This window comes from Tiliqua scincoides, chromosome 1 (assembly GCF_035046505.1).
Source record: "Tiliqua scincoides isolate rTilSci1 chromosome 1, rTilSci1.hap2, whole genome shotgun sequence".
In the NCBI taxonomy this organism is placed as follows: domain Eukaryota; kingdom Metazoa; phylum Chordata; class Lepidosauria; order Squamata; family Scincidae; genus Tiliqua; species Tiliqua scincoides.
The window spans coordinates 68,359,612-68,380,646 of record NC_089821.1 but is presented as its reverse complement, the minus strand read 5'-3'; the positions used below and the strand labels follow the sequence as shown (position 1 = coordinate 68,380,646).

At 44.5% G+C, this 21,035-nt stretch overlaps 3 protein-coding genes across 3 annotated transcripts; 2 read left to right on the top strand and 1 right to left on the bottom strand.

Annotated features, from left to right (window-relative positions):
- Window positions 1-5,327: 5,327 nt before the first annotated feature.
- LOC136644741 (olfactory receptor 5AR1-like) lies at window positions 5,328-6,287 on the top strand. The gene has a single exon (XM_066620852.1). It carries the CDS (start codon window positions 5,328-5,330, stop codon window positions 6,285-6,287), a length of 960 nt encoding a protein of 319 aa, XP_066476949.1.
- A 5,419-nt stretch (window positions 6,288-11,706) lies between these two features.
- Window positions 11,707-12,660, top strand: LOC136644735 (olfactory receptor-like protein OLF3). The gene has a single exon (XM_066620838.1). The coding sequence runs from the start codon at window positions 11,707-11,709 to the stop codon at window positions 12,658-12,660; it is 954 nt and encodes a 317-aa protein (XP_066476935.1).
- Window positions 12,661-19,480: 6,820 nt separating this feature from the next.
- LOC136644732 (olfactory receptor 5AP2-like) lies at window positions 19,481-20,463 on the bottom strand. Its single transcript, XM_066620823.1, is given in 2 exon segments — window positions 19,481-20,371; window positions 20,374-20,463. Coding segments are annotated over 2 exon segments (978 nt in total). The 5' UTR covers window positions 20,461-20,463.
- Between the last annotated feature and the right edge of the window lie 572 nt (window positions 20,464-21,035).

Below are 21,035 nucleotides of genomic sequence, written 5' to 3'. Positions count from 1 at the left end.
ATCACCTGGCAGGACAAAGTTCCAAACAACACAGTCCTGGAACGAACTGGAATCCCTAGCATGTGTGCACTGCTGAAACAGAGACGCCTGCGTTGGCTCGGTCATGTTGTGAAAATGGATGATGGCCGGATCCCAAAGGATCTCCTCTATGGAGAACTCATGCAAGGAAAGCACCCTACACGTAGACCACAGCTGCAATACAAGGACATCTGCAAGAGGGATCTGAAGGCCTTAGGAGTGGACCTCAACAGGTGGGAAACCCTGGCCTCTGAGCGGCCTGCTTGGAGGCAGGCTGTGCAGCATGGCCTCTCCCAGTTTGAAGAGATACTTGGCCAACAGTCTGAGGCAAAGAGGCAAAGAAGGAAGGCCCATAGCCAGGGAGACAGACCAGGGATACACTACACTTGCTCCCAGTGTGGAAGGGATTGTCACTTCCAGATTGGCCTTTTCAGCCACACTAGACGCTGTTCCAGAACCACCATTCAGAGCGCGAAACCATAGTCTTTCGAGACTGAAGGTTGCCAACAAGAAATTGGATCAGGGCCACATGTATGCTGCACGGGGGAGCCCGCCCAGTTGGGACCAGGTAGCGATCCCCCACATGCTCACCCTTCGGCAGTCTGAGGTCTAGCTCACTGGGTAGCAATTTTTTGCCATCAGCCTAATTGGCCTAATGGTTGGTGGTTTTTTCGCTTACCCCAGACTGTGGAGTTAGGTGTTGGGAGTTAGGTGTTAGGTAGCGGAGTTGGGTGTTAATAGGACTCGTTGGTCACTTTAGGCAGGTGTCATGCGGGTTTTGGGTAGGTAAGGTCATCTTGGTGTACACCGCAAGGTAGCAAGGGTCGGGTGGACTCCACGCTTGCTCATACTGGCATTCCCAACTGGGTGAGGCGGGCTGGATGAACCTCAGCCTGGTGGCAAAGGCGCATCACAGGTTCACTCGGGCGGCCTGAGCTAGCCTTTCATCCTGACCCTACAGGGTGACAATGAAGGGGGCGGCAGGCTTGTACTGAGGCATCCCAGAGTCAGGTGTGGTCATCCAAATTGTTATAGGGGGAAGTAGATGGGCAGCTCCGTTTCCCCCATGTAGAACCTGCACAACGTAGTTGTTAGGCCCTGCTGCAATTTATGGTGTAATTTAAATAGTTAATAAAGTGGTCCTTTGTACCATATGCCCTTGCCTGTGTCTTTATTGTGGGGTGCTGGGTAAATAGTGATGGCATCTTGCCTGGATGCCTTGCCTGGATCATGCCTGAATGCCAAGAGGGGATTGGACAAATTTCTGGAGGAAAAGTTCATCACGGGTTACAAGTCATGGTAGGTATGTGCAAGCTCCTGATTTTAGAGGTAGGCTACCTCAGATGCAGGGGAGGGCACCAGGATGCAGGTTGTGTCTTGTCTTTTGTGCTCCCTGAAGCATTTGGTGGGCCACTGTGAGATACAGGTGGTTGGACTAGATGGGCCTTCGGCCTGATCCAGTGGGGTTCTTCTTATGTTCTTATGTTTATGTTCTCATGCTGCTGCTGCTCTTAGTCCCTGCACAGCCGAGAGTAGTGTTTCACCTTGTGTGGCTGTGCAAAGCCAGGAAGTGCCTGTGCAGGGACTAAAGACAGCAGCATTTTGCCTCATGTGGCTCTTCAGCAAAGGCAGGGGCCGAGATCAGCGGCGTTCAGCCTCCTGTGGCTGGGCGAAGCAAAGATGCAGCGGAGCAGGGACTGAGAACTGCAGTGTGTTGTATAGTTCAGCTGCAAAGCGCAAAGAAGCAGCTGTGCAGAGGCCCCAAGCAAGGGCTTTGTGCCTCATGTGGGCAGACACTAAAGAAACCTATTATGAGCTCATCCTTCTTTACGTGCCCTGGAGCAGGGGTCCCCAAACCCCGGCCCGGGAGCCAGATGCGGCCTGCAGCCAACCTCAATCTGGTCCGTGGCCAGCCTCTTGCCCCCTGGAAGCCTCTGGCCCACTTGGCCGAACATGTCTGGAACTGTGCTCTGGTTGCATCTGGAAGGTGTTCTGAGGGCCAGAGAGTTTGAATGAATGAGCCCATTCATTCATTTATTCACTCATCTAAGTTCCATCTCTAATTTATTTATATAAATTTTATATTTTAAATTTTTTTCCCGGCCCTCAGCACTGTGCTAGATATTTGATGTGGCCCTCTGGCCAAAATGTTTGGAGACCCCTGCCCTGGAGGTTGATCTTCAAGAGTCTGTGCGTAAGTCAACAAAGTCCCTTCTAAACAGCCTCTTCCATCCAGCCCCCTGTTGTGAGACCCTTTCATTGCTCCTGTCTCTTTTCACTCTGCTGCGTCCTCATCGCCTGTTGTTGTGGTGGCTTTCCATCACCAAGCACAGATTTCTCACTGGTTTATTTATTTCTTTTAAATAACAGTTTAGTTATTGAACTTTAAAAAGTTTTGATTAAAATTTTATTTAATCAAATTATTGATTAAAAGTTTTTGAACTTTAAACACAAACTTAATACTTATTTTTTAATGATAAAATACGTCCTTAAAAAGTGATGGTGCGCCTCAACAATTTTAGTGACTTGCTGGTGTGCCGCGAGATGAAAAAGGTTGAAAACCTCTGGAATAGGGTATATTCATACCGCATATTTGTTACATTTGAGTTACTGTAGACTTTCCTGGTGAACTTCTCCATATGTAGACAAAAGCCAACTTTCAATGCAATCCTATGCATGTCTACTCAGATGTAAGCCCCACTGAGTTCAATGGGCCTTACTACCAGATAAGTGTGCATACTCCCTGGGACTTACTCCCAGGTAAGTGCACATAGGATTTCAGCCTTTGCCTTTTGATTAAACCAATTCATTAGTCAGCTGTCTGTGTAAATGCTGGAGGATGCTAACAGTACAGGAATTGGGCGGCAGGAGTAAGAAGAACCAGAAAAATAGACAGAGAGTAGACTACACTAGAGTAGAGCAGAGTAGAGTAGGACAGGCTATCAGACAGATAGTAGAGATTGGGATCAAAGTTACCAGTGATGACACTAACTGTATTTGAGAACATTCTGAGGTCAATTTCCACTTTTCGCAGTAATCCTCCTTACTGCTTCTGCCTTTACAAGACAGCAGTATCTGATGAGGGGGAGCACTTAACCCTTCTGTTGCCTGCTGCTTTTGCTATGTATCACCATTCTGATGCTGTTCATGCTTTCACACAACCAACACATGTTGGGAGCCTCAGCAGAGGAAAGAACAGCTGAAAGTTTGTCTTGTAGCAGAAAAGTGGTGAGTGTAAGAAGAATCCCCCCCCCCACACACACACATGCGCTGCTTCTCAGCTTCATCCACATCAGGGGTGCCCAAACCCCGGCCCTGGGACCACTTGCGGCCCTCGAGGCCTCTCAATGAGGCCCTCAGGGAGCCCCCAGACTCCAATGAGCCTCTGGCCCTCTGGAGGTTTGTTGGAGCCCACTCTGGCCCAATGCAACTGCTCTCAGCTTGAGGGAGACTGTTTGACCTCTCACGTGAGCTGTGGGGTGAGGGCTCCCCCCGCTGCTTGTTGTTTCACATCTGTGATGCAGTAGCGGCAGCAAAGGACAGGCCAGCCTTGCTTTGTGCAAGGCCTTTTATAGGCCTTGAGCTATTGCAAGACCTTCATTCATTCATACAAGTTCATCTTTAATGTATTCATTTATGTAAACTTATGTAAATTTATTCAAATTTTAAATTTAAATTAATCCTTTTTCCCCCCGGCCCCCAACACAGTGTCTGAGAGACAATGTGGCCCTCCTGCCAAAAACTTTGGACACCCCGATCCACATGTTCACTTTGCCCCTTTGCAACAGAGAGGCCTGTAGCTAGGCTGCCAAGATGCATTTTTCATTGACCGTCTAGGTTGGCCCTTAGCAGGGCAAAAATCAGGAGATACCACTGTAGAGAAACAAAGGAATTTGTTTAAACACCAACAAAGATCGATAAGAGAATTATTAATGCTAGAGCAAACATGAGTCAAACATGAGCCAGTCTCGATTTGAGACTGATCTGCGTCATGTCTTTACTTTGGCCACTTCCTTGATGCTGCCGTATTCTCTGACTTCAGTTTGAGGCCTCAACATGTTGCAATGTTTCAAATTCACCTGCAGTGCTTGCTTTCTAGAATTTCTGCGTCACTTATGCTTACTTAATCATTGGGCTGATGCCTTATATTTTCCAGGAGCCACAACTAACCTACTTCAGTTCTGGTTCACAAAGAGGAATTCCCTTCAGGCTACACTTCCTCTGAACGTTGTCCCAGTGGTAGTCTCAGAAAGTGTGAACCGATGTCACATATCAGAAACAAATAATTTTGGTCCACTGTTCAGAAAGTGTAGACTAGGAATTTTCAACCTTTTTCTTCTTACGGCACACTGACAAGGCACTAAACTTGTCAAGGTTTTATAACAATTGACAAGACATACTGTGTGGCTGGCGGGGGGCTCACACATCTATCAATGGCCCTACTAATAAATTGCCCTCCCCAAACACCCCTGGCACTGCTGTGGACCATTTGCAGCACACCAGTATGCCATGGCACACTGGTTGAAAATAACTGGTTTAGACTAAACCAACATGCAATAGCTTTCATTTACTTTAATGGGGCATTTTATATGGATTTAAATTAATATTAATAGTAAGTGCATAGCATGTACAGATTACTTTAGAATTTACAATATGGTACATAGATATGTAATTAATGATATTTTTGTATAGACAGCAGATTGAGTGCTGGCTTGGGCATTTGCAGTAGGCTTTGTGGGACAGAAAATCTTGATTCCAGAATTGTCCAATACAATGGTTCTCACACATTTAGTACCGGGATCCACTTTTTAGAATGAGAATCTGTCAGGACCCACTGGAAGTGATGTCATGACTGGAATTGATACCATCAAGCAGGAAAATTTTAACAGTCCTAGGCTGCAATCCTACCTACACTTACCCAGGAGTAAATCCTATTTACTATCGTTGTTAAAAGAATATGCATAGTAGCTTGTTAAAAGTACAGGTCCGTAACATTTCCCCAAATACAGTCACTTACCATGGCAGCATCAAAACTAATAGATTAAATGTAAAATACTGAAATGAATGGGGACCCATCTGAAATTGGCTTGTGACCCACCTAGTGGGTCCTGACCCACCATTTGGGAAGCACTGATCTAGACAGCAGATACAATGCTGGTTTAGGCATTTGCAGTGGGCTTTGTGGGACAGAAAATATTGATTCCAGAATTGTTGTCCAATAAAATCCATGCCAGATAAATCTTTAAAGAACACAACTCTTTTTCCTTTCCTTGGCAGAGAAAAGTACTCAGCATCTATTATAAACGATCATGGAAAAAGGAAATCATTCTGCCATCACCGAATTCATTTTTCAGGGATTTACAGATAACCCCAGCTTACAACTTCCTCTTTTTCTGATGTTCCTCTTGGTTTATGTCATCACCGTAATAGGGAATCTGGGCATGATTGTGTTAGTCTGCACTGAACCCCAGCTTAACAACCCCATGTATTTTTTCTTGGGGAACCTCTCCTTTGTTGATCTCTGCTACTCCTCGGTCATCACCCCCAAAATGTTGGCTGACTTCTTAGCTGAGAGTAAAAGGATTCCATATCATGCCTGTGCTATCCAGCTATATCTCTTTGGCTTCTTAGCAGACGTAGAATGTCTTTTACTGGCTGTGATGGCCTATGATCGATATGTGGCTATCTGCAACCCATTTCTGTATACAGTGGCTATGTCCAAGAAGGTCTGCAAACAGCTGATGGCTACAGCATATATTGTAGGCATGGTGGATTCAATGATACACACTTGCAGTACATTCCGACTGCCATTCTGCAGGTCCAATGTCATCAATCACTTCTTCTGTGACATACCTCCCCTCCTAGTGCTTTCCTGCTCTGACACCTACATTAATGAGATTGTGATGTTTGTTTTTATTGGCTTCATTATGGCAAGCAGCATTGGCATGGTTCTTGTTTCCTATGTTTACATCCTGGGCACAATCATGAGAATGAGATCTGCTGAAGGTAGACGCAAAGCCTTTTCCACCTGTGCCTCCCACCTGACGGCCGTCGGAATATTCCATGGAACGATGCTCTTCATGTATTTTCGACCCAGCTCCAGCTATTCAATGGACCAAGACAAATGGGCCTCAGTGTTCTATACTGTTGTGGTCCCCATGCTCAACCCTCTGATCTACAGTTTGAGGAACAAAGATGTGAAGGATGCCCTGAGAAAGGCATTTGGCAACACAGGGTTTATGAAAGCGATTGGCTTTGCTTCTAAATAGCCACTGGCACACCAGAAGAGTGAGAGCACTTGTTGCAAATACATACCCATACACAGTGGTTTTGTCAAACATTCCTTGAAAACTTGTCAGGTGGTAATCAATTAGAATAGTGGTTCCCAATGTTTTTTAACTTGTTTACGCCCGTGAGAGCCCATTTCTATAAACTGTACCCCTCACATGAGCAAAATATTTGCAATTAAAATAGTTGCTGTTATTTAATATTCATATGTTTTCAAGTACTGATCCATATCTGATAATACACAAATGGATGACCAGAAACTAGCAGTTACTGGGGCTTTAGCAGCCAACTAGCTGCCTTCCTTCCTGTTCCTTTCTGCCTTGCCAGCCCTGAAAGGCATTCTAATACAGACCTGCTCTTTTCCGCCATTATTCAATTCTTTTTCAAGTACCCCTAAAAGTCCTGGCAAGTACCCCTGGGGTACATGTACCCCAGGTTGGGAACCACTGAATTAGATCAGTAAAGGTAGAAATGCTTCCTTGAAAGTCAGCCTGCCCATTACTAGTTATCTTCCCTTGCAATGTACTGTTGGTTGAGAGACCTGGGCATGTCCCAGACAGAAGTGGCTCAAGTGAATCTGCCAGCTGTATTGGGAGACTGGCTGTCCCTGCTGGTGTTCACCCCCTGATACACACAAAAAAACCCTTGCAAACAAATTAGAGTATATGCCCTACAGCAGCAGTAGCTGCCACCTTATCTCTTGTTTGCTTAGGTATGAAGCCAAATGGGCAAGAGGGGGAGGCTGAGACAAGGCAAGGCAGAGTCAGAACTCTGTTGTAGCCCCGATCATCATGCCATTAACTATCAGCAAGTTGAAGAGGATTGGAGATCTGATTGAAGCATCTCAATGGGTAGTGGGCTGGAGGGGGGCAGCCTCATTAATTTATTACTGGTCTCTCCCCCCCCCCATTACTTTCTTCGAGTGCTTCAGCTGGCCTTATCAAATGGCTGGCCTTGATCCTAGACCACACTCGGTTCGCACTATATGTGTTCATTTCCTCTCGTAGGGTGTTGACTGGTTCATATCTGAAATTTGGATTGTGGCTCACAAGGCACCCTTCTGCAACTATATTTTGCTGTGTTTTTCAAACACCAGCCAGTTGCCCACTTATTCACGTTCAATAATCTGTGTCATAGACCCTGAATTGCTTCCTTTAGAAACATGATCCTTCAGATTTGGGGTGTGTTCACACTGGTCATGGTATTTCATGTAATCCACCGTTCACACTATACTGTGATTATTATGTGTTTGCATCATGCTGTATCTCAGTTATTTTGGATCTCTTGAGTAGTTTTCCATGAATCACAGTCCCTGTTCGAGAAAGAACATGCAAGTCCCATTGCATTTGTCCTCTGTTACTCTCTGATTTTGTCTCACATTGGCACTTTGGGCCAGGGCCTCTGAGAGGAATTTTATCAGGGGTACAAAGTTTTTGGGGGAAGCCCTTCCGAAAAGGGGAGGGGGCAAAGGGGGCAGGCAGAACAAGGGGTAAAATTGGGCAGAGGAGGGTACTGACAGCCAGAATAGTCTTTGGAACTCAGGTCTACCAGACTTCTTGATGAAGAGCCCAGGTCTACCTGACCATGTGGCATAAGCAGGTAGATAAAGTAATATGGAAAACAAAACACACTCCCAAGTCTCTAAAATCTTTGAAATATAGAAAATCCATTGCAGAAAATTAGCATCATCATATTTAGGCTCACACTAGAATGGACTGTGTGTACCAAAACCTACTTCTGCAGAAGCTATAGTCCTGCAGCTATGACCCTGAGCTCCAATACACTCCTTCATGGTTATCGGATCCATGAGCCAAAGAGCTATTGTAGCAGGCCAGTTTCCTCCCAGATTTGACACTGTTAAAGAGAGTCATGGATGCATTTCTAGGCCCGGTGTGTATGGCTTGCAGCAGCAGTTGCCACTGCATTTCCATGGTTGTGCCCCCTGCATCATGTGCAGGCAGTGAGTTTGGGTGAGATAGGAAAATGTAAGAGTCCAGGAACTTTCTGGGCCCCCTCCTTTGACTCCTGGGCCCCCTTTGTGACTCTGGACCCAGGTACAAATTACCCCCTTTACCCCCCTCTCATAGGCCCTGCTTTGGGCTTCTGAACTCCACCTTTTTTGTAAATGAGGGTCAACCCAGAAGATTCATGTTCTGATCTCCATTTATCTTTTTAAATATTTAATTTGCAGGCGTGTCTTAGAAAATATAAAATCAGTATCACATTTGGAATGGCATGTTATCACATGTATATTTTGGTCCAAGTACCAATCATGTGCTTAACATAACACACAGTTTGACCCAGAGAAGGAGAAATAAGATGAAGTTGAAAATCCATAGTGCTAAAGGAGCCCTAGAGGGAGAGCCAAGTGTGTTATCATTAACTGTAATTGGCTGAGTATTGATGCATCTCAATCATAAAAAATGAGCAAAATTTGAATGAACGTTGGTATGACTTAATGTAGCACAGCTTGTGAATAGTGTGACTGGTTTTTAATTTAAGAAGTAAAGATACAAATATGGTGTCAGACAGTTGCAGTGCATTCTATATGATTCTCTACTTATCACATTTTTAAAAATTAAGAATAAATGAAAGAAAAGTGCTAAGCTCTGCCCCCCGATTTGAGATGGATTTCCCTCCTCTTTGGTCAGGAAAGACACAAGTAAGTAAGTCCTTTGGACACATGTAAGAGACAGATGCAGTTGTCAAATAACTTGAAGATAATTATTGGTGAGCAAGAGCAGCCGGCAGAACCAAGCACTGAAAAAGTATGAAACTCAGTCGCAAGAAGTCAAACACGTGCAGCACTGCTCCTCTTGACTTTGATGAAAGTTCTAATAGAGGTAGGACCAAGCATAATTAAGGCCAAGTTAAAATTTCTTTCTGAATTTTGCTACCCCATTCACAATTGTGAAGATGGGAGTTCATTTTAGGGATTTTTGAGGTATTCAGGAGAAAGCTGGGTAAATGTATTGGTGCCGTTGGCAGCAACACACCTGGTGTTGGTAGTGGCTACCATTTTTGGTTACCCAGAAGTCCCTTTGGCACAGCACCAGCCCAACACATTACTTGGCGTTGAGAGAACATTCAGGTTAAAAAAAATAAAAAAGATGGCTGCTGGGAGAAACAATGCCACAAAATAAGTGGCAGTCAGGGTTGATGTCAGAGATTGGCTAAATTTGGCACTGACTGTGGGCCTACACCCATCACAAGACCCTCTAACCAAGCAAATCCCTGGACCTCCCACACCATAGCAGTGGTAGAGCCCAATATATCCTTTTCCCCAGACTCCCAGCAACCAACCCTGGTGGCAGTGAGGTAAAATGAGCTGGCGATTCAGGAGATCTTTCATTCCCCATTCTACCTAGATTTTGAGTCATAATTTCCTTTTGAAAGTTTTTACTCAGTCCTAGCAATATGATATATTTGGCAGAGTAACAAGATCGTAATCAGTGGCACTTCTTGTTTGCTATGTAGAGAGAGAACATTGTACTTCAGGGAACCAATCTCAGACGTTAATATCATATGGGAGTTAATATGTGATGATGATCTCAGAATATTTCCTGAGCAATTCTAGAGGCCAGGAGGTGAAAAGGTTCCTGCAGCACAGATCTGAAGAACTCATTCTCATCGGCTGTTTGAGGTTCAGGTTGGTGATGGACAGGTTCATCATTTATACAATTACCTACCTCATTTTCACACCTGGTAAACTGCATTTGCAGATTTTGACACATATCAACAATCTGTTCGACTAGAGTTGACAGTGGGTTAAAATTAAAAAGTATGTACACTAGAGAAAGCAAAGGTCCTCTCAAACATTTCCCCCGCAGAATCTTAACAGCTGTCTAGGAACTTTACATTACAGGTTTTATTTTGATGGAGTGTCTGCAATGATTTGCAGCCCAATCTTATGCATGCTTATTCTGAAAAAATGCTACTGAGTACAATGGGGCTTACTTCTAAGTATGTGAGCCGTGAACTGCAGTCTGAGGGCCAAATCCTATCCAATTTTCCAGTGCCAGTGCAGCTGTGCCAATGGGGCATGTGCTACATCCGGTGGTGGTGGAGCAGACACAGAGGCTTCCTCACGGTATGGAAACACTTGTTCCCTTACCTCAAGGCCACATTGCAGCTGCACTGGTGCTGGAAAGTTGGCTAGGATTGGGCCCTGAGTTTTGCAAGAGTTGCTCTCCTGTATACCACTGGTAGCTTGTGAAGATGCACAATGGTGTACCTGATATAAATAAAGTATTTCAATTTGCACTCCACTTCCAGGGCAAAAACTTGGCAAAATCTGACGAAAGAGGTCCTAGCCTTAAGTGACATCCCCTAGCAACAGCAGTGGTTTTTTGGATATGTGTTGTGTAGCTCAACCAAAGTTGGTTTCTGTCCTTTCTCTTTCCCTTTATTTTATCAAGGTTTAAAATTTTAATTTGTGATTGTGGAAATCCCTGCCTGATCCCTGTTGGCAAGACTGAGGACAGGCTGGATATGGCATGGGGACAACTGAATTTTTACATATCAACTAGCCCAACAGGTTTCACTTGGGCATCATACCTTTTTTTAGTTTAGTTTTGTTTCAAAAGCTTATTGAAACAATTTTTTGCCAATTAGAATGAGAAAAAAAAAAACTTTCAGCAATACCCATTCAAAGAGCTCTAAGAATACCAAACAGACACCACTAAAGTTAGTTTGAACCTCACACCATTCTTTGACTGCCAGGTCCAGAAGTCCTTTATCCAGGTTTCAGTGTGGAGTGGGTTCAAAGCCTTCCATAGCTGGAAAGTGAGATATTTAGCTATCATGGCAGCTGGCAAGATCCATAGTTTCTAACATTCTGTAATCTCCCAGGTAGATGTTTTATGTCCCAGAGTTTAATTTAAGAAGAGAAAATTTGAAAGCAGAATAAAAAAACATTGTTCAATGGCATGAGTTTGTTAGGGACATTGTAGCTTTTCTTTCCTTTGATGTTTTTGAGAGAAATCAGTGCAAGCATTTGACCAAGGATGGTCCAGAATTCTGCTATTTTTAGAGAATTAGACAAGATGATTCTAACTATATCTTCCCAACCATGATTCTACACTTTGTTAACCCATTTTTGCCCGAGCCACAGGTATACACGTTTGGTCCCTGTTGCATATATGCAACATTGGGCAGGAATGGTTAAAGGTAAAAAAAAAAATCCAGACAATGCTTCCCTCAAGTATTCTTGTGCAGATCAAATTTAGGCATCTGTCTGACCACAGCGAGAGTCAGAAAGCTAGATGAGATGGATCCCAGGTCTGTTCCAGCAAGGCAATTCTTATATTCCTTATGAATAGAAAAGGAAGAATTATATATTAATTTTTTTTCTTCCTATGACATTTACTTTCATAGATGATTTATGCACCTGAGTACAATATGGGAAGAGAAAATCACACATGGGACATGGAATTCATCCTTTTGGGCTTGTCCAGTCAGCCAGGAACGCAGAAAGGCCTTTTTGTTCTCTTTCTGATTATGTACCTTGTGACCTTGGCAGGAAATATGCTCATCATTCTGGTGATAAGAAAGGATCCACACTTGCACACCCCTATGTATTATTTTCTGAGCCACCTCTCCTTCCTGGACATGTGCTACACCACCACAATCATCCCTCAAATGCTGGCAAACCTCCTGACAAAGCACAAAATCATATCCTTTGTGGGCTGCATGGCCCAGATGTACATCTCACTGTCCTTGGGAGGTATTGAGTTCATCCTGCTGGCTGTCATGGCATATGACCGCTACATGGCCATATGCCACCCCTTGCATTATAACACTGTTATGAGTCAGCGGCTCTGTATGCAGATGGCAGCCGGGTGCTGGCTCAGCGGCTTTGTGAATGCCCTGGTCCAGACAGTGTTCACTCTCCACCTGCCGTTCTGTGGAAGAAAGATAATCAACCATTTTGGCTGTGAAGTGTTGGCTGTGCAGCAGCTGGCCTGCTCCAGCATGTTTGTGGGGGATGCTGTGATGCTGGGAGCTGGTGTCCTCATACTGCTTACACCCTTCTTCCTTGTGCTGGTGTCTTATGTGCACATCCTCTCTACCATCCTTCGGATTCGTTCAGCTGAAGGGAGGCGCAAAGCTTTCTCCACGTGCACAGCCCATCTAACTGTGGTGACCCTGTGCTATGGGACAGCCATCTTTGCCTACCTGCGGCCCAGGTCCCACTACTCCCCCAAGCAGGGAAAAACTGTCTCTCTGTTTTATTGTGTTATTACTCCCATGCTGAATCCCATGATCTACAGTCTGAGAAACCAAGAGGTAAAAGGTGCACTGGTGAGAGTTATTGGGGAGAAGTGCAAAAGGAGAAACTTATTGTGCTGTTGACCTCTCTTTTATTCAACCTGCTCATTCTTAAGCTCACAGTTGCTTCTTAAGGGCCCAATCCTATCCAACTTTCCAGCGCTGATGCAGCCGCAATGCAGCCCTGGGGTAATGGAACAAATATCCTCTTACCTTGAGGAGGTTTCTGTGACTGCCTCCCTACTGCAGGATGCCGCATACAACCCGTTGGCATGGGTGCACCAGCACTGGAAAGTTGGATAGGGTTGGGCCCTCAGTCACTATTGAGTGGTGGGTGGGTGGATAAAAGAGATAGAAAGGCACTTCCCCCCAACGCCTTTAAATGAAAGTTAAGAGGAGGGAAAAGGCGATAATGATCTGTATAAATGATTGTTGATTTAGAACCATGTGGGGGAGGGGAAAAAGAGTTTTAGGGCTATGTGTTCACTCAGTTCCTTTTCTCTGTACTTGTACCATCAGAGGATCACATGATGGAACTCTTTTTTTCTGCCTTTGCCATATAATGTACAGATTATCACCCACTCTGTAGGCCCATATGGTTGTTTAATAGCAACTACTTCCTGGCAAAACATCTTTGAAATTGTTAGTTCCTCCTTCAGCCCCTTTCTGCTTTGAATAAACTATGAGACATGATTAAATCCAATTCAAAGCATACAAAAGCATTTTATGCAAGACCTAGTTGACCTCTGAAAATTACTAACAAAAGAAAAAAATGAACAGTTGTTGAAAACAGCGTAGCAAATATATAAAGGTAATTGTGCCTTTTGAAAATAGCATATTCCAAACTGTTGGTAAATTTATAGGATAGAGTACAGCATAAATGAACATCACAGAAACTTTCTTCTGAAAAGGAATCCTATTGCATACCAACATGTCAGCTACAAATAAATACTGTTTGGTTTTAAAAGCATAAACTAATATTTTAGCAATTAGCAGAAATTATGCTAATTTTAGTTGACTAGCATAAACTAATAGTAACACTAATATTCCCTACTCCTGTTTATACAGTAGTGACAAGATATCATCATAATCCAGGCATAAATTGGGCATCTACTTTGGTTGGTGGAAGGAATTGTTCAGATTAACAAATGGCTAAAAGGATGATATACGGCACAATCCTAATCCACTTTCCAGCACCGACAGAAGGACAGTGAAGCTCCGAGGTAAGGGAAAAAACATTCCCTTACTTTGAGGAGGCCTCCGTGATTGCCCCCCAACTGCAGGATGCAGCACATGCCCCACTGGCACAGCTATGCCAGTGCTGGAAAGTTGGTTAGGAATTGGGCCATAGTATCCTATGGCCACTTACCGAAAACAGAAAATGCTTCATAATTAGATCATGGAATAAAGGACTTCACATTTTTACATATTGCAGAGCAATGTTAATATCTTTATTGTCAGAGACTATTAACTGCTCAGCCATGTTGCAAAGAGCTTTACAGAAGTCATTATAAGGGCAGGAGGTCTGGTCTAGAGGGTAGAGCCTCCGTCTGCCTGAAGATAACATCCACAAGGTCGCCAATTCGAGGCCACCGGCACCGTGCGACCTTGAAGCAGCTGACAAGCTGAAGCCGAGCAATTCCATCTGCTCTGTGCGTGGGAGGATGGAGGCCAGAATGTGAAGCCAGATCGGATTGAAACACCTGAATGTAGTGGTTCTTGAAAGAGAGAACCTTCTTTCAATTGTAAAAATCCCTACGGGGATTTAATCAGCCTGCCTATGTAAACTGCCTTGAATAAAGTCTTGAATAAAGACCAAGAAAGGCGGTATATAAATACCTGTTGTTTGTTGTTGTTGTTATAAGTTTAATTGGGCTGCTTTCTCACCCATCCCTGTGCTAGACACATTTGTAGCCTAAAAGGAAATACTTGGTAGCCTAGTTTGGCTTCTTACTTGAGGTAGGTATTCACACAACTGGAAATGCACAAACTTGGTCTTATTCCCTTCAGCCCTTAATGTCTCTCTGTCCAAATATCTAAGACAGCACTTTCACATCTCCCTACATTTTTTGTTGCACCCTAGATATTTTATACTCCCTACATTTTTTGTTGCCAGTGGCAGACCTGCAGGGCGGCAGGGGGGCAAAAGCCCCAAGTGCCATGCCCGTGTGGTGTTGTGGACTGCATGGGAAGCCTTCTGAACCTTCCAACGTAGTCTTAAACAGTACTTCTAGTTTTCCAGAAGTACTGTTTAAGACCGTGTGAGAAGCCTCACTTTCTGAAAGTGAGAAGGCTTTCTGAGTTGTTTCTAACACCACATGAGGCTCCGTTGCACTGGGTAAGTATGGGGGGGTGACATTGTGTGGGGCGGGGGGAGGGGGAGAAGGCAGCATCGCAGACCTTTGCCCTGGGGCATGTAGAGGGGCAGGTCTGTTACTGACTGTTGCACCCTTATTTACTGATGCTCAACTAGCTTTTGTGGAGAAAGTCCATAGAATTTGGCTGGAGAAAGTGGTTGGAGGACCTCAGTTTTATCATTTTGAGTGTGCTGGGTTAGTTACTGGAGTTCAGTGTTTCTCTTGAACTTTTAATTTTTTTTTTAATAAACTAATTTGCAAGTAAATAATTATTAAAAACAATGTTCACCTTTACACAATGCAGAGTTTCTTGAGTCTTTTTTTTTTGAATGGAAGTATTTTTTTTTCTCCCAAACCTGCAGAAAACAATGGTGATTCTTCATTTAAACAAATAAAAACCTGTATTGTTTTTTACCTGTCACTAGAAGGATCATATTTCTAGCTGCAAATATGGCAACTCATTTCTCTCCCTTTACACAAGTTACAGAAGAATTTATATTCCTTCACTGGCTATTCTAACTTAAGATCGTTTAGGTCAGGGGTTCCCCCAACTTTTAGTTGCCATGGCCACATCACTCAGTCTTGCAGTTATGGTGTGCTGAAGCTGGTCAATTATAGAAATTGACCATGTTCTTATGGTACCATGTTCTTATGGTAGTTGGATGTGGTCTATGGGCAGTAGTTTGGGAAACTCTGATCTAGGTGCTTTATATATACTTCCGAAAATACTGACCCATGGAAGCTCCATGAGGGATTTGCTTCTAATTGAATGAGATAGCTTAGCAAACCACAAAGCAGTAAAATAACAGCAATACAAGTACTTAATTGAGCCAAATGCTTATAGCCCAACCAAGAGTGAACCTGAATAATTGCATTGGAGCCACTCGGTGGTTAAGCACTGCTTTTGCTTAGTGATGCGTCCAACTGGCATTGGTTTTCTCTGACTCCCCTCCGACCATTCTAGAGAGGATACCACATGCAGCTGCTCCCCAGCTTCTTTATAGTTGATGAGCCTGAAAAACACTTTTCTATCAACTTTCAATCTGTTTCAGGAGCCCACATTCACCTTTCCAGTTCAAGAGTAAGATGGTTTTGTAGTTTTTCATTCCTGATTGCTCTGGGATTGACAATTTCAACTCTGGAGACGATGCCTGTAAGCTCAGCTTTCCAAAACAATAAAAAGTGGCATTTCTGCTCCAGTACTTGAATGGTCCTTCTCTCCAGCCTTCTGTAGCAAGCAGGAATTTAGGTTCACCCACATCATGTGGAAAAAAAAGAGCAGGAGACAGAACTGTCCAAGCACTACAGTGGGGAATAAAACTCTGCTGCATAGTCTCTCCCTCCCTAGAACCCTGAAAGCACCAGGCACAGTCTTCAGCTTTGGAAGAAGTAGCAATTCTACAGCCCATTTTTCCAGACCAACCTCTGTGTATCAGGTTCGTGTATAGGGGACAAAACCTTGCATCCAATAAATAAACCTCAGCGGATTTCAGTGTGGCATCTGAATGACAACATTGCTATTAATATTGTCTGTATGCAGGGAAGAATTAATTCTTTCCCATTTTTTTCTTCTCACAGACCAAGTGCTCCTTTCCTTGTGTTCCACTCACACTAGCAGATTGGCCTTCCTTAGCTTAGGATGTGACCACATCTTTTTGTTAATAGGCATGCAGTACTTTGAGGGCCCAATCCTATGCTTGACGGCACGGGTCTGTGCCACCGAGCACTGTCGCAAACATGCTGTAAGGCACGTTTGCCGGCCTTACCGCTGGGCTCCCACCGGTGCCAGCCCAGCGCTGGCTGATGCTGGGCTAGCGTGGGGTGGTTGCCCAGGTTCCATGGCTTGGTGGTCTCCCAGACTGCTGAACTGCGGAATGGTAGGTGGGGGCGGGGACAGGGGTGGGAAGGAGGAATTCCGGGGAAGGGGGAGGCCGGCAGGGGGTGACAAGAGGGCAGGAGGAGGTTTGACGGGCAGGTGTGACACGGGGAGGGGGGCGGGCTGAAGGCGTGCCTGGGGGAAGAGATGGGAGGCAGATCTGTGGAGCTCTGCTCCACAGGATCCAAGGCGCTCATGTAGGGCTGCACAACCTACACTAGTGCCTTTACCTTACTGCTGACCAAAAGGTTGGCGGTAAAGTGAGTAGCCCCATTGTGGGCTGCTTACCTTACTTGGGGGAAGGGGACAAAAATCCCCTTCTCCCGAGGCACCTTCCACAGTAGCTCGGGAGGTGCAGGATCCGGCAGTAGCCCTTCTCGGTGCTGCTGAGCCTCGGCGCCCCAGGCAGCTCAGGATTGGGCTGTGAATCAGAGCACTCGTTGTGAGATCATTAAGCAGGAAGTGATGCAGGCCCAAATCCTAACCAACTTTCCCACATAGACACAGCTGTGCCAATGGGGCATGTGCTGCATCCTGCAGTTGGGTGGCAGTCACGGAAGCCTGCTCAAGGTAAGGCAATGTTTGTTCCCTTACCTCAGAACTGCATTGCCCTTATCTTGGTGCTGGAAAGTTGGTTAGAATTTCGCCCTCAAACTCATTTCGTACAGCAGGCTGAATAGCATTCATGGCGCCTGCTGAGGGCTGGAATTGACATCATTAAGCAGGAAGTGATGCCATGAAGCAGGTGATGATCAGAAATAAGCACTTTTTTCTCACTTAAGAACTCATTAGCTGCAAATGACAGAAGAGAAAATATGCACATCTTGATCATATTTTCAAGATATGAGAGAGCCCAATTATCACATAGGAGTGGGGATCTTGGTGATGGCAATGAGTGGCGATAGCCTATGCTCTTGGTCCAACCTGACCCAACACCCCTCCTCATTGGACCTACTGGATTTATACCAGCATAAGAGCTGGCATAAATCTGAATAGTCCTATTGGGGACCAGGGAGCAGCAGAGTAGGTATGTAAAAAATTTCTTCACTTACCTCTCTGTTGCTACCCAGCCCCCACCTGGCCCTTGGGGTGCAGTGGAGACTGCACTGGTGCCACTGCATCATGCAAACCAGCCAAGCACTGGATTGGGCTGTGAGCCTGGTAAGGTGACTGAAGTGGGAGCAGGGCCGGCCTTAGGAGCTGTGGGGCCCAGTTCTAAACATTTTTGCAGGGCCCCAGGTTCACAGCCAAGGACTCTAGAATCTTAGAAATATAAATAAAATTTATTGTAGACTTTCTATCTCTATGGTAGAATGGAAAGCAATCAAAATGTCTGCTTAAAAAGTGCATGTAAGTTAATGAACCAAACAAATCTAAGCACATTTTAATATAAAATTGCATGTAAAAGTGGAGTAGATTACCCTAGTGCGGAGGGGAGCCCTTAGGTGTGGGGCCCAGTTGGGAGCATTTGGTCCAATTTAGTCCAATTGGAGAGGGAGGTAAAAAAAATGGAGGGATGAAGCCAGAGATCATCCACATTCTGAGTGAAGGCAGAAGGGCCATTTCCCACAATTCTGCCTCAGTTAAAAAAAATAAAATAAAATACACCACCATCTTTTATTTGCAGTCATTTCTGGAAGTTCCATATTTTAACACATTCTGCCATGCTTTTGTGTGGGTATAATTAATGACAATGGGAAGCACAGACCTCATGTCAGAGCGTAATGGTTGCTCTGGGGGAAAAAGGGAAAAGGGGGGCTTAAAACCTGACAGGAGTAATGTTATAGGACAATCCAATGCATGCTCACCCAGAAGCTCGTCCTTTATATTCAATGTTGTTGGCATCCTTCAGTCTCGGAAGACTATGGTATCGCGCTCTGAATGGTGGTTCTGGAACAGTGCCCTCTCCAGTGCGCGAAGCCTGGGTAAAGTAGATATGGAGGATAGACTGTTACCCATGCAGCAAATCCCCCCTCTCCATGTCGCTGAAATGGTTCCAGCGGCGTCGCAGGAGTTGCCAGAATATGACTGTGTTCAGCCATGAACTGCCTCAGGGGCTCTGGCTCTGGATTTTGCCTTGAGGTTGACTCCTGAAGCATTTTCCATAACTGGATGTAGCCACAAGGCAGTGGAGGTTTGGAATCAGAGTTTTCCTTCTCTCAGATGAGCTACCTTCCCAGGCTATCGAGTCCCATCTACCCGGTGGCTGTTTAGTCACCTCTTATGACAAGTACAGCCAAACTGAGGGCCTATTCTTATCCCCAGCCCCCAGGGGACATAGCCCCCTATATTCAATAGGACTTAGGAAAGGCTTCATGTACATAGGAAAGCATGCATAGGATTGTAGGCTCAGAGTCGAAGATCCCCCAACAGATTTGGATCTGTACTAGTTAATAGCTCTCTTGCCATGAAAAAGAATTAGCCAAAAATGAGTCAGGTTACTCTAAGCCAGTGATTTTCAACCTTTTTTTGTCTCAAGGCACACTGACAAGATACTAAAATTGTCAAGGCACACCATCAGTTTTTTGAAATTGACAAGGCACACTGTGCTGTTGGTGGGGAGCTCACATCCCCACTGGCCCTATTAACAAATGACCCTCCCCCAAACTCTTGTGGCACACCTGCAGACCAATCGCGGCATACCATTGCACAATGGTTGAAAATGGCTGCTCTAAGCAGTTGTTTTAATCACCTTAGCACCTTTCTGCATGGAGAACCCATTTTTCTGTTTTAGCATCCTCTTCAAGGCATCCTTCACCTCTTTGTTCCTCAAGCTATAGATCAAGGGGTTCAACATGGGATTCACCACAGTATAAAAAACTGACACTACCCTATCTTTGTCTGGCGAGGAGTCTGAACTAGGCCTCATGTACATAAAAATAGCTGTCCCAAAGAACATCACAGCAACTATCAAATGGGAAGTGCAGGTGGAGAAGGCTTTGTGCCGGCCTCCAGAGGAGCGGATTTGCAGGATGGTTGAGATGATGTAGATATAAGAAATGCAAATTTCTAATATGATGAGGACCCCATTAAAGATGCAGAAGGCCAGCAGAATGATCTCATTTACTTTGGTGTCAGTACAAGAGATGTTAAGCAGGGGAATCACATCACAGAAGAAGTGATGGATGACATTGGAGTGGCAGAAGGTCAGCCGGAAGGCACAGCTTGTGTGTATCATTGAAATCACAAAACCACAAATGGAAGAACCGATGAGGAGCTGCAGGCGGAGCCGGTGGGACATGATGACAGTATAGTGCAAGGGATTACAAATGGCCACATACCGGTCATACGCCATTACAGCCAGAGGGAAGCACTCAGTGGTCCCAAAGGCAATGAAACTATACATTTGAGCGGCACAGCCAGTGAGTGAGATGCTCTTGTTCTCAGTTAATAGGTTCACCTGGGTCTTGGGGGTGATGGCTGAGGAGTAGGAGAAGTCAAGGAAAGCCAGGTGACTGAGGAAGATGTACATCGGAGTGTGGAGTTGAGGATCAATCTTGATTAGTGTGATCAGGCCCACATTCCCTATGACTCTGATCAAGTACATGGTCAGGAACAAAAAAACAAAACCAAAACTCCCTTGACCTCTGGAATGTCTGCTATTCCCAGGAGAATCAATTCAGTTGGGGTGGTATAGTTTCCCTCAGCCATTTCTGCAATGAGATTACCAATATAGTGGATGGGCAATTCAGATATAAGGAAAGATATGATTCGCTTGTGCTTGTACATGTACATGTCGTTTTATGTTTGAACATGTTGCACCGAGCCTTGGTTATATTTTAGAGACATTATTGTTCTGTCTACTTTTTCACTCTATTTTTTTTTTGTTTAATTCTTCTAGGTTCACTCTCAGTACTTGTACATATTTTGAAAACAAAATTAAAAAAACAATGATGTGAATGTGAATGATGTTCCTCTGTTCCTCTGCTTTCGTGATGGAAATTCAGTCAGGTGAATCAATGAAGGGCCATAATTTGTCTTTAATTCTTCACATTGGTGCAACTGCAGATGGCTGATGAAAATTTTGACCCATCTGTTCCATCTCTTCTGAAAAACATAATAGTAGCTATAGCTCAAACAAGCCTTCATCTGTGCAGGAGATAGTAAACCTCTAAGGATCTCAGTGTTTAATGAAATGTAGTGATTCCCACAAAGCTCTGCTGCTTCTTGAAATTTTTAAATACTGTTCATAAAGGGGAAAAAATATCACCATTCTACCATGCTAA

What these genes read in the sequence shown, in the direction of transcription:
- LOC136644741 (XM_066620852.1), top strand. Translation starts at nt 5,328, where the DNA reads ATGGAAAAAGGAAATCATTCTGCCATCACCGAATTCATTTTTCAGGGA.
- LOC136644735 (XM_066620838.1), top strand. Translation starts at nt 11,707, where the DNA reads ATGGGAAGAGAAAATCACACATGGGACATGGAATTCATCCTTTTGGGC.